We start from the raw sequence: 15,440 nt of genomic DNA, 5'->3' as shown, positions 1-15,440 counted from the left end.
GCGGGGCGGGAAGCGCGGCGGGAGCGGGAGGCGGCCCGGCGGCTAGTGACGTCACCCGAAGCGTGACGTCAGCGGCGGGCTGGGCACGCGATAGCTGCGTGACGTCACGGCCGAGGCGCGAAAACCCGACTGACAGCAGTGAAGGCGGGAGAGGGGGCAGAAGGGGGCGTGGCCTCGGCAGAGGAGGGGCGGGGCGACCGCGCGCCGGGCTGTCCGCGTCACGTGACCAGGACAGCGGGCGGCTGTTGGGCAGCGGGCTCGGGTCACGTGGGACTGACCTCGAGGCCCCGCCCCTCGGCTTCCGCGCGGAGATCCGAATCTGGTCCCGCGCGCGCTTTTACCGCCCGCCCGGCGCGCGCGCCCGTCAGGCGGCGCCATCGGGGCCATGGCGGCGGCGCGCGCCCCCCGCCCCTGAGGCACCGCCCGGGGCCGAGGGCTCCGTTCTCCCCCCGCCCCGAGTGATCCGGGAGGGCTCCGCGCCCGCAGCAGTCGGGGCATGGTGGGCAGGGTCGCCGTGGCCGCGGCGGCCGCCTCCCCCGTCCTCCCCGGGAACGACGGCGACGTTCAGGTGGGGACGCGGGCCGGGGTCGGGCTGTGAGGGCGGAGAGAGGGGCTGCGGCTGGCGGGGGCATTGGCCCCTTTGGCGTTCTGCCCTGACACGGCCCGTCCGCTGTCCCGGGAGCTGTGAGGGGCCGCCCGCCCCCGGGCCGCGCTCCCGGGCGCTGCTGACGCTCGGCGCAGCTCCGCGGGCCCGGCTGTCATTAAACGCAGTCGAGGGGCTTTGGGAAGAGACGTGTTCTGCTTCGGAGGGTTTGATTTCCAAGGAGTTCAGTTTCTGGTAAACCAGGAGTTCTAGAAGTCTTTATGAGCCAAAGTCTTTCTTGGAGCTCTAGAGGTAAATGCGCTTTCATGGTTTGAATCATTATACGAGATAAAAATTCTCTTGTGTTCATTTTCTGTAAGTACTCTTAAAGGTACACTGTCTTCCTAAGCTATGTCAGATGTTTACGGTAGGATCAGACCCTTATAAGTGATGTTGGAATTCCCTCTTAAATGCTCCACAGACGCTCTGGTGTACATCTCAAGGTCGATCATCTGAATTGACCCAGGCTTTCAGACTTCCAGTATTGTGAAATATCTGCAGAGCTGTTCTGAAGATCCTGTGATCCCGTTCAGTTTTGACCATCTCAAGGCTTCAGAACAGGATTTTTATTTATCTGAAAGGGCAGAATATTTCAGGCTTAGATGGCCTTTGAAAACATGGAGATTTAGTTGGTGTCCAGTCTGAACATATTAACATGAATTTTTGTCTGCTGAAAAAGTTCTGTATAAGTCATCTGAAGTTTTTTAAAACTAAGATTCATGTTGTGCCTTTTACAGCCATGCAAGAAGCGGAGAGAGGAAGATGCTTCTGCAGAAACAATCACAAGGTATTTTTCACCATTAGCAAAACCAGTGGACAAAGCATTGTCATCACCAAAATCCAACAATATCTTGGATTATTTTAAAAAGACATCTGCAACTGAGAATGCTGCACTCCCAGTAGGAGCTGGAGAAAATAAAACACTGTTGGACACTGATGAAAAAGAGTGTAAATCATCTTTCAAGCCATCTTTAAAGCGGAAGAGAAAAGGGAAGAAAGGTAATTTAAGTAATATGCCAAAAGAAATGAAAGAATCTGAGAATGACCTTGAAATAGAAATTAGTAGTGATGACAGCAGAGTAACTACAGGACTGCAACAAGACAGTAATGACTTTATTGCTTCTTGTACTCTAGTGGACAAAAAACGTGCAGAAGAATTAGCAGAAGATAACGATCAAAGAGAGAACTTCCCAAACGTTATCCCCTCCAGAAAAAATGCAAAAAACTTTGATTCTGCAACAAATGGATCAAAAAATAGGATAAAAAAATCAAGGAAAAGGAAGCATAAAATAAATACTGATTTGTCTGAAAGCTCTTCATCGGAAAACCAGATTAATGAAACATATAAAAAGGAAACTGAGGAGAAGACAAATACAGTAGCAGAGTGTGATGCTGCTATTGGTGATTCCAGTTTTGAGGTTCATACGGATGATGGGACATCCCAGGTAAATAATTGTATCATAACAGTGACATTTGAGGACTTCTTGAAAAGTCAGGGAGAAAATAATGTTGAAGAAGACACAAAGGCAGCACTGGACACTTCTGGTACTGCAAATGAAATGGACAAAAGTGATAGTGTTAGTGACCCAGAAAAGTGTGAGGAATCCCAGCAGTTGCCACTCAGAACAGTGACTGTCCTTGCACAAGTTCATTCCATTCCCCCCAAATTACCTCCCTCAAACAAGGAGCAGAAAGGCTCTAGGAAAATAGCTTCCATTTTTTTGAAGCAGAGAGGACGTGTAGGGGAAAAAGAAAGCAGCCCAGCCCTCTTGGAGAGTGAGCAAACCGAACAGGTGACTCAGAAAAGAAAATCCAACGTCGTTATTGAGGAAGAGGAATTGGAGCTGGCTGTACTGGAGACTGGAGGGGTGGATTCTCTGAGGCCAAAATGCACTTTGGAAGAAAAGCATCAGTTTATGAAAGCTTTTAGACAACCAACAGCAGAGGTAACAAAAAGTGGCGTTAAAAAGGCACCTGGAAAACAAAAGCAAGCTGCTGCGAAGTCCTCAAAAGAAAAAGAGGGATCTGAAGATGTTGTTCCTTCAAATAAAGGATTAGAAAGCGGGATACCAGAAGATTATGTGGACAAATGTACACATTCTAAACCTAAAAGCAATAAAGCTAAACCCAGAAAATCTATCAACGTTCAGAAAGAAAGAAACAAAAGAAAGAAGGCTTCAGAAACCAAGGAAACCGATGTGTCCAACACCAGCAATTATACTGGAGAAGAGGATTCAGGTGCTAATGTTGTTACTGTGGAAAACACCTTAGATGTAATAATTTTATCAAGTCCAGAAGTGAACGAGTTAAGGAGGAGTTTAAGGCAGCAGAAAACCAAAACATCAACAAATGTTACACCTAAAAAGCTCAAGGCTAGAAGTGCCTGTTCTGCAGATGAATTAAGTGCCTGCCCAGTAGAGACTTCCACTCCAAAAGCACACAGACAATCCTGCAAGAAAAGCAACATGTACAGAGCTGAGGTGATTACTGTGCCCTTTGATGGAAACAGCCCAATAAGGTAAACCTTTCAGAGTATGTTCTACCTTTTTGCCCATTAATTGTATGCAAGTATTTTGAAAATAAGATATAAATATTAATGGATTGTATATCAAAGTTGCATAGATACTGATCATGGTGGATAAAAATAGCTGACTATAAATGTGTTTGTACTAAAGACATCAAAAAAAAGAATCCCAACCAAACAATAAAAAAACCTCATCCACCACTTGTGGGATTGCTTCTGTTTACAGCACTGTATTTTAACAGGCTTTTGAAAATTAAATTGAGAGTAACATTTCCCTTTATTATCCAGTAATAATTTCATAATACTTTTTTCCCTAATTAGAATGAGGTTTACACGTATCAAAGCAGCTACAAAATCAAATAAAGCTGAAGCAGTGAAAGATGAAGAGTCTCACTCCAAAAACACAAAGGTAATTGATGTAACATTTGGTGTCAGTATTTTGTCATTTCCTATATGGCTATAATTGTGTATTCAGTATTGTGTAATAATCTAGTGTAATACAATATGACACTTCCAGCTGCCCTATGGAAGGGGAATATGCTCTGATTTATGATGAAATTTGAGATTGTTTCTTGTCCCTTAGATCTTAAAACATGTTTTATTAGTAAAAATCCACCTTTCATAACCGAAGAATTCCATGAAATAGCATGCTCCTGAGCTGCAGCTTCTCAGGATGGGATACAGAAATGACTGGATGTGGCACCTAGTGCCATGGTTTATTTGACAAGATAATGACTGGCCAGAGGTTGGACTTGATGATCTCAGAGCCTGAATGATCCAGTGATTTGTGATAGTGTTTGGGCACAGCACAACAGCTGAGATTTAAGAATGTCACTGCCTATATTTGTTCTGTGAAAAAACTGGGGATCTTGCAGGGCTTTCACTCTCCTTTGAGAACTGTTAATATCATCTTGGTTTGCTTGTTCTTTCAATTATTTAATTTTCTTTTTTATACCAATGAAATTTTGCAACAATCACCTATTTCTATGAAAGTGAAAAATTATATTTATATGCAAAGTACTTAGTGAAGAGAGTGCTATTAATTGCTATTTCAGTTTTTTTGTTCTTTGTTAACAGATGAACTCCACTTCTAAAAACAGATCTAAAGCAAAGCAGCTGATTGAAAAAGCAAAGGCTATACAGCAGAACAGATCAAAAGTGAGTGAAGACTCAGCAGCTCCTGTGAGGCGCTCGTCTCGACAGCGAGCTCTTGCTGAGAAGAAGAAATTAGAAGAAAGTGATGTAAGGCTGTACTTTTGGGGAAGGGGGATATTTTTATATATTTGTTATTGATACAAGCTACACAAATGATTCCTACTTGATTCTTTACAAGAAATGTTTGCAAGCTAAGGTAGATATCTGCAGTGTATTGTTAATAAAGGAGGAGAAGTTTGGTTTCCTTTCTTACTTGATTTGCTTTCACTCTAGGATTCAGTAATAATTCTAGGTTCAAACATGGATAGTGTCACTACTACAGAGAAGAGTGTGAAGGAAAAGAAACTTCGGAGCTTAAATGATGTTTTGGGGAAGAAGTCTAAAACCTTGAAGGTTGCAAAGAACTCCAATGGTAATTGGGTTTTACTGAATGTATTTTTTATTACAGAAACAATTTATTATTGACTATTGTAACTTTATTTTATAAAGCTGCCTTTGCAGTATATTAATCTTCTGATTTATCTTGTATAATATTCCAATGTACAGCTTCCCTTTGATATGAATTAATAGTGCAGAGGATATTTACATGTGTTGTTTTGCTTTCTCTTCATTCAGGGAAAACTTTTTTTGAAAAATTGTCAACATATACCATGTTTTCTTGTGTCTCCCTTTTTTCCTAATGTTAGAAAATAGCATCTATACATAGGAAATAATTAGAAACAAAGCTATAATGAGTTTTGTTAAAATGCTCAACTTCCCCTTAAGAAAAGGAGATTCCCTGATGATGGTAAATGGAACATACAGGTAGTGAACACAGAAGCAAGGTTAGAATCTTGTAGCAGTGCTAATCTAATAATAGGTTTTTTTACCTTTTCAAAGGGAAACTGGGATGTCCACCTTCCTGCCTAGGGAAAAATGCTCCAAACTCTGCAGGTGAACCAATTGTGATCTTTGATGAAAGCAGGTCAGTTTTCAAGAGTGCAGTTGCTTAAAAATCAAAGTATGTTTCAAGGTTACTTTAACATTCTCTCATTTTACAGATTTAAATATACTTACTGAAATGTGCTATAAGTATTCAAGACTTTTATACTGATAAATATTTTAATCTGCTTGCAAAATTTTAGGGGTTTCTTGGAGAGTTCCTCAACCATTTTAGAACCATATTGGATGTCTGGAAATGTAGTTGCTGACTGATTAAAAAGAAATCCCAGATTGCATATAAAAATACAAAACCAAAAAGAATTTTTTTTTAGATTTAAATTTTTAGCACAGAATTAATTTCAAACTAACCAAATTAAAATTAATTTTAGCACTTCCGATAGACTATTTTCAACTCATTTGGAAGAGAATGTGATTAAATTCAGCCTTGCATAGCTGGAATTTCTACTAATTCTATCTTCTTTCCTTTCTTTTTCTTTTCTGTTTTCATTAAAGCCAAGATGCATCTGAAAATTCTCAAGATGGTGATCCATTCAGAGCAAAACGTGAATTCTTGATGAGTGGATTGCCAGAGTCACTGAAAAGGCAGATTGCAAAGAAGGCAGCAGCAATGGAAGCATACTCTCTTGCAAGTTCCTGTTTCAAGACTGTTGTCCATGTACAGCAGAAGGATGACTGTAAGTTTGTGTTAAGTTGTTGAGTTTTGTTCAAATGTATGTAATAATTTCTGAGGAATTTGTGCAGAAAAGAAAAAAATTGAACAGCTTAGGACTGGAATAAGTGGGAGTTCCCTCTTTTTTTGTGTCTCAGTAAGAGAACAAAACTTAGAAGCTTCCAGTGAGATATTTTTGAATACACAATTTACATATTAAATTGATGCTAAAGTAGTCTATACATGCATGGGTAAGGATGCAAGATTCTTAATATTTAGTCAAAAAAGTTGGTCTGTTAAGTTCCAGCTTGGAGAATAAAAATTGTGTTGGACTGATTTGGGTGGAAACCATTTCCTTCTGACAAAGGCAAAAAACTTCACAAAAGAGAGAAGACCAGCCCATTTCTTTTCCCTAGAATAGAAGTTAAGTCTTGTTTTGTTTTTGGTGGGGGTTCTTTTGTAGGTTCTCCAATGTGGAAATTGCAATCACCATCATGTCCTCTATTAACTAAGCTGAGGGAACTGAGTACTGAAGTTACCAACATCACAAAAATCACTCTCTCACTGGGTGAATTTTCCACTGTGAATTCAAAACTAACTGGAAATTGTTCTGCACCTGTGGTGAGTACTTTAAAATTCAAATTGTTTTGATATTTGTTTGGCGTTATGTTTTTAATAAATTCTGTTGTTTGAATTTGTTTCAGTCCTGTAATTTGTTGGGGGTTTTTTTAATTTCCCTGTGTGTGAGTTACCCATTTTGCATCTTACCATTAGACAGTTCTCATCAGTTTCTGTTAATCTCTGAATTTAACAAGATATTACCAGTGTAAGTTATGCAAAGTCTTCTGTGTAAAGTTTTTGAGTAAGTCTGTGTGTGTGTATTCCAGCTTTCAGGCCACCGACCAACTTTTCCTGATGCATTCAAGAAGGATTTGCTAGATGAGATTGTGGCTTCCAATTCTCAGTTTCCAGTGAGAAAATACTACTCCAGGTTCCTGAAAAAGCAAACACAGCAGTTGGCTTTGGAAAACAGTACACAAGGTTAGGAATCTATGCAGGGAGAAAATCACCCTCACTCTCTCTGGCATTAAAAAACAACTGGGAATTTAAAAAAAAAATGTTACTGAAGGAATACTGTTGTTGGAAATATATTGATCCTCACATTTTAGGTTATTTTGACCAAATACTTCAAATATGGCTTAAGCAAATGTACAGTAGTAGTGGAGATGGCCTGAAATTTTAAATGAATGCAATTTTTTTTTCTTAGAAAGCAGAGATGGCCCTGCAGATCTTGGTGTAATTGAGAAACATCCTGACAATTGGAAGGAAACAAAGAGGAAAAGGAAAGAAGCAGAAGACCACAAATCAAAAAGAAGAAAACAACTTGAATGTACAGAGACTGAAATGAAATCAAGAGTTTCCAGGAACCTTATTTCTCCCATATCTGGAGAAAAACAGGCAGAGACAGGACAAGCCACACACTTGGGAAAAAGCAAGAGCCAGACACCAGACAGTGTGACAGAAGGCAGTGGTTGTTTATCAGATCCAAGTTCAGGTAACTGCCTTTCCTGTCTCATTTTAATCTTTCCATTGAGGAAGTGTATCTGTGATCGATGTCAGCTTTCCACTGTGATGCAAAAATCAAATCTAATCCTGATACTCTACTAGATGTGATCAAGTCTATTGCATGAAGAACTGTTTTAAAATTGACAATTGACAATATTTTTTCTGTAGGTGTGGAAAGGGAAGACATGCTCTGGACAGAAAAATATCAGCCTCAAGATTCCAGTGAACTTGTAGGGAACAAGAAAGAAATTGAAAGGCTACACAGGTCAGAAGTTGGAACATGGATCCATTCCTAAAATAACTCAAAACCTGTTACTTGATAATGTTCAAGTACTGAGAGAGCAGTACTTGTCTGTACTTCCCTACAAGCATCCTGATCAGGACCTTGCTGTACTGTCTGCTTTTCACAGGAATTTAGCACTAAGTTCCACCTAACACATTGTGCTTTCAGTTAAATTTTCTGTGTGTACGTAAGTTACTGGTGTGGCTCTTACAGAATTTAAAGATCCATCTGAAAAAACAACACTGAATTATGAGTGAATTAAATAGTTCACCAAATGACTTGTTTTTATGCTAGTCAGCTAACGGAATATAGAATGAAAAAGGAAACCTTTTCTGCAAAGAATCAAATCCTGAATATTTTTTTGCTTTTATCTGAAAGGACTTGATTTCTGTGGGGTAACAAGGGGCTGATGTCCCCTAGTTTTATGTTCTGTTCCATCTTAATTTGGTTCATTTAATTCACCAGCAATTTTTATTCTTGTTTTCTTCCTTTCTTTTATAGTTGGTTAAAAGAATGGAAAAAGAGAGCTGATTTGGAAGAAAAACGAAATCAGAAAAGGGAAAAGGAGGACAAAGAACCAGAAGGTACTGATAGAATTAATATAGCTTCTCTTTTGTTGAAAGTTGGCAAAAAATAACAGTAATCCTTTATTTTCTTTTTTAATAATTCTACAGATTCTTTAAGCAGCCTTGACTTTAAAGATAGTAAATCTGATATTGAGGAAGAGATAACCCTTTGCAATACAGTTCTGATAACTGGTCCACCAGGAGTGGGGAAAACTGCTGCAGTGTATGCTTGTGCTCAGGAGCTTGGGTTTAAGGTTTGTGGATTTCTTTCTTTCCTCAGTGCATTTTTCTTATTTGTAGCTCATGATACAAAAGCATTTGTAATACAAGATGCCTAGAATTTAATTTTCTTTCTTTTTGTAAATTAAATACCATTTCAGATATTTGAAGTCAATGCCTCTTGCCAGCGTAGTGGGAGACAGATTTTGTCTCAGCTGAAAGAAGCTACTCAGTCTCATCAAGTGGACAAAAAAGGTGTGAATGCACACAAGCCTTGCTTTTTTAACAGTTGTAGCACCACCAAGTCACCAAGTAAGTGTTGTGGTTCTTATCTGGGGTTCTTTGTTTGGTCTGAATTATGGGGTGGGTTTTACGGAGGGGAGAAGGTTGCTGAAGACTGAATCCCCAAAACAAATTTCAGATATCAGTTATTTTTAGAAAGAGCAGATTTAGCTTACCTGGCCATAATAGTAAGAACTGGTCTGTTGGTTAACAGAACTACAGACCAAATGAAATAATGACTCTATTAAAATACTGACTCTTGATTACGTTATTTCTGCAGTGGTGGAGCAAGTGCTGTGGCATTTGAATAGAAAATTGAACAGAAAGCTTTTCCTATAACAAGAGAAAAGGAAAACAAGCAAAAAATCAGCACAGTAAACCTGTCATTTGCCATAGATAAAAAATGGGTTTTACTTTAAATTTGTCTGAGAAATACCAGTTTGACATTCTATCTCCAGATGAAGTTTAATATAAAACATACCTTGCAGAAAAAATGTATTCTCCAAAGAAAGTTATTTCTCCAAGAAAACCGCCACTGTCACCCAAAGGAGCAGGATTAAAACGAAACTTGCCCTCTAAAACACTTGCAAACTACTTCAAAATTTCTGCCAAACGTAAAAGTGTTGATGGAGAAGCAACATCTGAAGAAAAAAATGGAGGTAGGTATTCCTTTTTAACAATGAATTACCTTTGGAGGTGGAAATGCTGTGTGGAGAAAAAAACAGATTCTATTAAGCATTTGATACGTGGGGGATATTTGAAGCCAGTACCTGGAAAGCATTAAATGGTTTCCTCCTTCCTGCTCAATTTTTCATCCATCTATAGGAAATACTCAGAATTCACTGGAAGCAAAGAAAGATACTCAAATTCCGTCAATAAACAAAGAAGAAGGAGGAGAACACAACAGGAAAAGTGCAACGTCTCTCATTCTTTTTGAAGAGGTAAAATTCACATTAAATGTTCACATTAAATTGAGTGTTCACAGCTTGTAACTGCTGCTCAAGCTATTGATACAATGTTTGTTTCTGTAGGTGGATATAATATTTGATGAAGATGCAGGATTTCTAAGTGCAATAAAGACATTCATGGCAACTGCAAAGAGACCTGTGATTCTTACCACCAATGGTGAGTAATGTTTGTGACAGTAATTAGGCTTTACAGACAGAAAAGCCACTTCTAATTAGAGGCTGTAAATGGTGATGGTTGAGTACTGCTCTTAAATGCAAAATTCAATGAATGGAGACTGTAAAGCAAGTATTTGAGTGTTTGAATAAAGATACTGGCTGCTCTAATTGATAAAGAAAATAGGTTTGAACATAATGTCATGACAGTTCACTGATCTCTCTTCACAGATCCAACATTCAGTTTAATGTTTGATGGCTATTTTGAAGAGATCAACTTTAAAACCCCTTCCTTGGTAAGTCTGTGTCTGGAAATGCAGGTACATCATAAGCAAGTAATTGTCAGCTGATTTCAGTTTTAAATTTAAATGTTGGGGTAGGTTTATATATTTCTGATGTAACATACTTGTTTGATCAGAGACAGACACATCTTTGGGGTTTATGTAAGGATGTGTAAGATGTGTTTATCTTTACAGGTAGAGGCTGTTGGAAGATTTATTTTCCAAACAATTTAGTGGTACTGAGAATTACAATGAGAACATCACTTAATCACTTCATTTAGTTTGTAGAATGTATTTAGATAAATATCTAATAGCTGTGATCTGAAGGTTGATTGTGCCAGTACTGGTTCATTCATTAAAAAGTATAGAAAGTATAGCAGTTATTTTAGAAGTATTATGGGCTGTTATTCCTTTAATGTAAACACTAGTGTTCTGTGTAGCAAATAGTTTTATTTGCAGCTATGTATTAGGTGAAAAACCTAAATAAATGAGAATCAGAAAGACCTAATTATTGAGAAGGGGAAATTTCTTAATGTGAAACAGAACCTGTTGTACTTCTAGGCAACTGCAGAGTTAAAGGAAAGAATACAAGAAAAACCTTCAAAATGAGTATAGTTCAATAAAGGCTGATCACTGGTGATAAGAAGCAAGGTGTAGGTAGCCTCAGGACCATAAGCAGAATATGCTTGTGTGTTTGTGTTAAATTATTTCTAAATGGAATTTAATTCTCTGACATAGGCTACACAGATTGGGTAGCTTGCTTTTCCTTACAGGTTTTAATCTAACTGTAATCTAATTTAATAAACTAATCTTCTGTATTAAAAGTCAAAATGTATTGCAAGCATAAATAGAACAATGTGCTCTTGTGTGACTTTCTGCAGTGTGATTGGCAGGAGTTGTTTCAGTGGTCTGTGTGTAACTCTTGTTTAGATAAACTCTGTGAGCTACCTCCAAGCTCTGTGCCTGGCTGAGAACATCCGGACAGATGTGAAAGACTTGGCTGCTCTCCTGACCACCAATAACTGTGATATCAGACAAAGTGTCCTGTACTTACAGTTCTGGGTTAGAAGTGGAGGTGGATGCTTGAAAGAGAAGCATTTGGCACCTCATGGTATGTTGATTTAATTTAATCTTTAAAAAATATCCATCTATTCATATGAATTTGACTAAATTGAAGCATTCTTAGAAAGGTATGAATAAATGGTAACTTCTTGTAAGACTCCTAAATTGGGGGGGGCGATGCTTCTGCTATTTTTAGCTACTTCAAAGCCTTGTATTAATGCATAAGGAATTTAGTTTTGAGGGCTTTATTGCCTGTCATTATGGTACTTACTATCTCCCTTTTGTGTTGTGAGTAGCAAAACTAGGCAAAGAAGGGAACCAGAAGTAATTTTCCTCAGTTTGTAGTTCTTCATCCATATAGCTGATAGGCAATTCACCAGGAAGGAGCAGAGCTGAAAAAGTGGTAAAAGTGGGACAGCTGGCAAACAGGCAGGGGTAGGAACTTGATCTAAAAGGATTCAGGAAGAGTTTAGGGGTATGAGGGAGTGACAGGGAGAGACAAGTGAGGCACAGCCTCCTTCAGAGGTTACTTGGGAAGCAGGAGAGCAGGTTGGTAACACTGACAGCAGTGATGTGGGCATGGGGATGTCTCATTTCAGCTGCTCTGTTCCTCCAGCACCACAGCCAGAGGTGACAGTTACAGCATCCTTTTTGCCAGGAATTGAGGCGGAAAATCAATTTAATCATGCAGTTGTTCCCTTTCAAGTAACTCCTGTTATCTCTGTGCAGGAGAAGAGGAGACAAGGAAGGCAGATAATGTCATTCATCCTGCAAAGTCTAAGGATTCCAAGGTGGATTTTTCTCAGACTGATAATTCTCATCTTCAGGAGTTTCCAAAATGTGATACAGGCTGTGTAGAGACATTGCTTGGCCTTAAGAACATCCTCTTGCCTTCAGAAGATTTGTTTACATTTTTTAAGGTATTTTTGTAGCTGACTTGGTAATACTTTGAATGATTGCCAGACAATTTAGTGTAACCATTGCCAGTAATGGCATAATCTTAGAAGCAAATCTCTGAAAAGGTTTGTTGTAAAAATTAGAGAATTCCATGGTTAGGTACAATCTGAACTGGGGTGGTCTCCTGCAAGCAAAACAGTCCCTCCCTTCATAAACACAAAGCCAGGAGTGAGATTTTGTATAATAACATTTTATTTAAAAGAAATTATTTTAATATGTTGATAATGCTTTCATGTTATTATTTTACAGCACAAAATCACAACTATGGAGGAATGGAATAAAATGATGCAGCTTCTCACAGAATTCCAGATGAAGCATGTGGATTTTGTATATAGTAATCTTGAACTTATTCTTCCCTTACCAGTGCAAGGTCTGTCAAACCAGTCTGAAGCCTCAAAATCTGTACTTGAAAGGACTACTGTAGTTTCTTCAAAAGACAGATCTACTAAGAGTTCTTGCTCTAGAAAGAGTAGCCCTGGAAAAAGGTCTAAAAAGACAAAGACTCAGAAAAGGCTTGAGATACTGGATGATAGTGACTTATTTGATTCTGAGCTGAACTATTCAGCTGAATTCATAACTTTGCCATCAGACAGTCCTAAATCATGTGTTGAAATGAATAAAAAGGAATCAAAATTGTTGGTGCATAAAGAACAAAAAGAAGTTAAAACTAAAACCTCAGTAAACGAAAGAAGGTCTGCAGTTGTTTTTCAGTGTCTGAATTCACTGACTGAGTTTGTGGAAAACATGTCCTTCCTGGATTGCTGTGTAAACACTAACACCAGGGAACCACTGGAGTTTTCTAAAAGTGAAGAATTTCATTGGACAAATGCCAAAATCAGAAACGGTCTTTGTGATGAGTTCAGTATAGAAAATACTGATTGGTGGAGTTCCCAGAGCTGTAGTGAAATAAAGGCAGCTATTGAAGCACTCAGCTTCACTACAAGTTCTGTTAATATTTCACAAAATTTGGAATCCTTTTTAACTACCAGTAAAACACCTGAAAGTGATCAGCTGAAGGGACTTACTCTGCCTGTCTCAAACACAAGGAATTCCATATCCTTCAGTCAGGCAGCTGACTCAAGGTAAGACTTTGTTAATATTTCTGGAGTGTAATGCAGTTATTTGTCAAGAAGAGCATTTTGCAGGGTGTAGGACTGTGTTCAGATTTGATGTATACACATTGATACCACTATGACTGTGTGCCTCAAAACACTGCAATATATTGTTCACTGTGCTTACAACCTTAAATTAACTTCTTGTCAATCTGCAAAAAGTGACTTTTCTTGAACAGCCTGACTCTAATGTTGTTAAGGAATGCTGGCCTTAGTCTAGTTATTTAAAAAATTGACAAAGAGCACCACCACCTCCAAAAGAATAACAGAACCCTAAAGGAATGGCTTTTTCAAGACAGATGGGATTCTGCAACTACCAATTATGCAAATTTGTCACCTCATACTGAACTCATGTTAAGTGTGTTGGTAGGTGTTGCTTGATGAAGGCCTAACAGAATCCAAAGTAAATTCTTTGTTGTAATTTATGCTAACGAAGAATAACCTTAATACATTGTAAAAGACCAGAGAATACTATCAAGTGTGGGTATGAAACATGGTTTTTAACATAAACAAGTCTTCACAGGTAAAATTGGCACAATGAGTAGTTAAAGCTCATTCAGGGGTCTGAACAGGAAAATGGCTTAGAGCCTTTCTTCTGTACATCAGTACCCAGAGGAGCAATGGCAGAATGGATCTGACCATGCATCCTGTGGCCAGCTTTATGTCATGGGTTATACACTGGACCTGACACTGATATTCTGGCAAATACCAATTGCATGTTTTTTATTTTTGAAGACCACAGATGCTTTCAGTTGTGGTTGTACTGAACCTCACATCCATATCTAGACTGAAGAGCTCACCAGATCAGACTCCTGACTAAGACAAGAGCTTTGGCCAAACAAACTGCTGGCCCTGATGTTTCTGTCCAGGTGCAGCTTTGTGATACTGTGTAAGCAGCACACAATTAGAAGCTGCAGACATCTGATCCATTGGGATGCACTTCTGGATACCAATTAATGGAGTTTTAAACCAGGGGCTTTGATCCTAAAGAAATAAAATCATCACTGCACATTCTTGAATAAGAAACAATAAAGCTTCATTCTCTGTTTTAGCACTCACAAAAAAGCACAGAAGAGGCTGGCTGTCATCAAAACTGTATTTTCCAGAAGTCCTTTAAACCTGGGCAATAAGCAGGCCAGTACCCTGGAATACCTCCCCACTCTCCGCAGTATCTGTAGGTCTGAGAAGCTTAAAGAGCAAGGGAAGACTAAAAGAAGGTAAGTTTGGGTTTTCCTAAATCTTGCTACATTTCATTATAGGAGGTAGTTAAGGATTTTAATAAAATATTTTGGCAAATAATTCTAGGCATGGAAGGTGGCCATTTGTCTCTCAAAATAATAAAAGTGTTGCCTTATATTTGGAAATAACTTTGTTCCCTTAACAATCTTTTTTACTTTTTTTTAATAGGTTCTTGCATTATCTCGAAGGGATTCATCTTGAAATACCCAGACAAACAATAAATGGTCTGTCTTTGGACTTCCCTTAAAATTGCCAACACCAGAAATACTTTGTGCCTAATCGTGGTATTCTCACCAGAGTTTGTTTGGGGTTTTTTTAAATTACCACATTATTGTATATTCAGAGCCATTTGTATATTAAATTTTTATAATTATTTAAAATAATGTATATATCTATTTTCATTATACTGCTCTCCACAGCTGAAATGTGGATTTGTTTGGTGCTTGTCCAGTAAGGGCATTCATAATATTAAATGCACAAACTATTCAGTGGGGACTTCTTGCTCTGTTTCTCTGTAATATGTGGATCACATAGCAAGAAGTCCTTTTGTAACAACCAACTGTCACAACTTCCACTGCAAAGTTGCTGTTTTCTGAGGAGACTGTTTTGTTCAAACAAGCTTGTTTCTGAATTTGCAGTTAGAGTGATAAATAACTTGAGGTGGGAGGGGGCACAGAGAGGATGCAACAAATCCTCCAAAGTCTAAATGACTGAAACCAACTCTTCACTTTGAGCACAGGGAACAAAGTCCTTGCAAAGCACTATGCCTCAATGTACATATATTTGTATACATTCCTTTCATTGTTTACAGCTGTCACATCTGCATGTTAATCTCCTAA

At 38.7% G+C, this 15,440-nt stretch overlaps 1 protein-coding gene across 1 annotated transcript; it reads left to right on the top strand.

Moving 5' to 3' along the window:
- Positions 1 to 496: 496 nt before the first annotated feature.
- ATAD5 (ATPase family AAA domain containing 5) lies at positions 497 to 14,848 on the top strand (the record flags this gene model as incomplete). The annotated part of the gene is made up of 23 exons (XM_084218558.1): positions 497 to 568; positions 1,381 to 3,161; positions 3,489 to 3,576; positions 4,245 to 4,409; positions 4,596 to 4,734; positions 5,202 to 5,286; positions 5,757 to 5,938; positions 6,377 to 6,534; positions 6,801 to 6,954; positions 7,181 to 7,468; positions 7,648 to 7,744; positions 8,264 to 8,346; positions 8,437 to 8,582; positions 8,709 to 8,859; positions 9,318 to 9,488; positions 9,655 to 9,770; positions 9,861 to 9,954; positions 10,182 to 10,246; positions 11,162 to 11,342; positions 12,026 to 12,213; positions 12,500 to 13,332; positions 14,415 to 14,579; positions 14,770 to 14,848. 23 exons carry the CDS (start codon positions 497 to 499, stop codon positions 14,846 to 14,848), a joined length of 5,481 nt encoding a protein of 1,826 aa, XP_084074684.1.
- Positions 14,849 to 15,440: the final 592 nt, after the last annotated feature.

Source organism: Fringilla coelebs, assembly GCF_963513975.1.
Source record: "Fringilla coelebs genome assembly, chromosome: 19".
Lineage (NCBI taxonomy): Eukaryota > Metazoa > Chordata > Aves > Passeriformes > Fringillidae > Fringilla > Fringilla coelebs.
The sequence above is the reverse complement of the archived record's forward strand: the minus strand, read 5'-3'. Positions and strand labels throughout refer to the sequence as shown.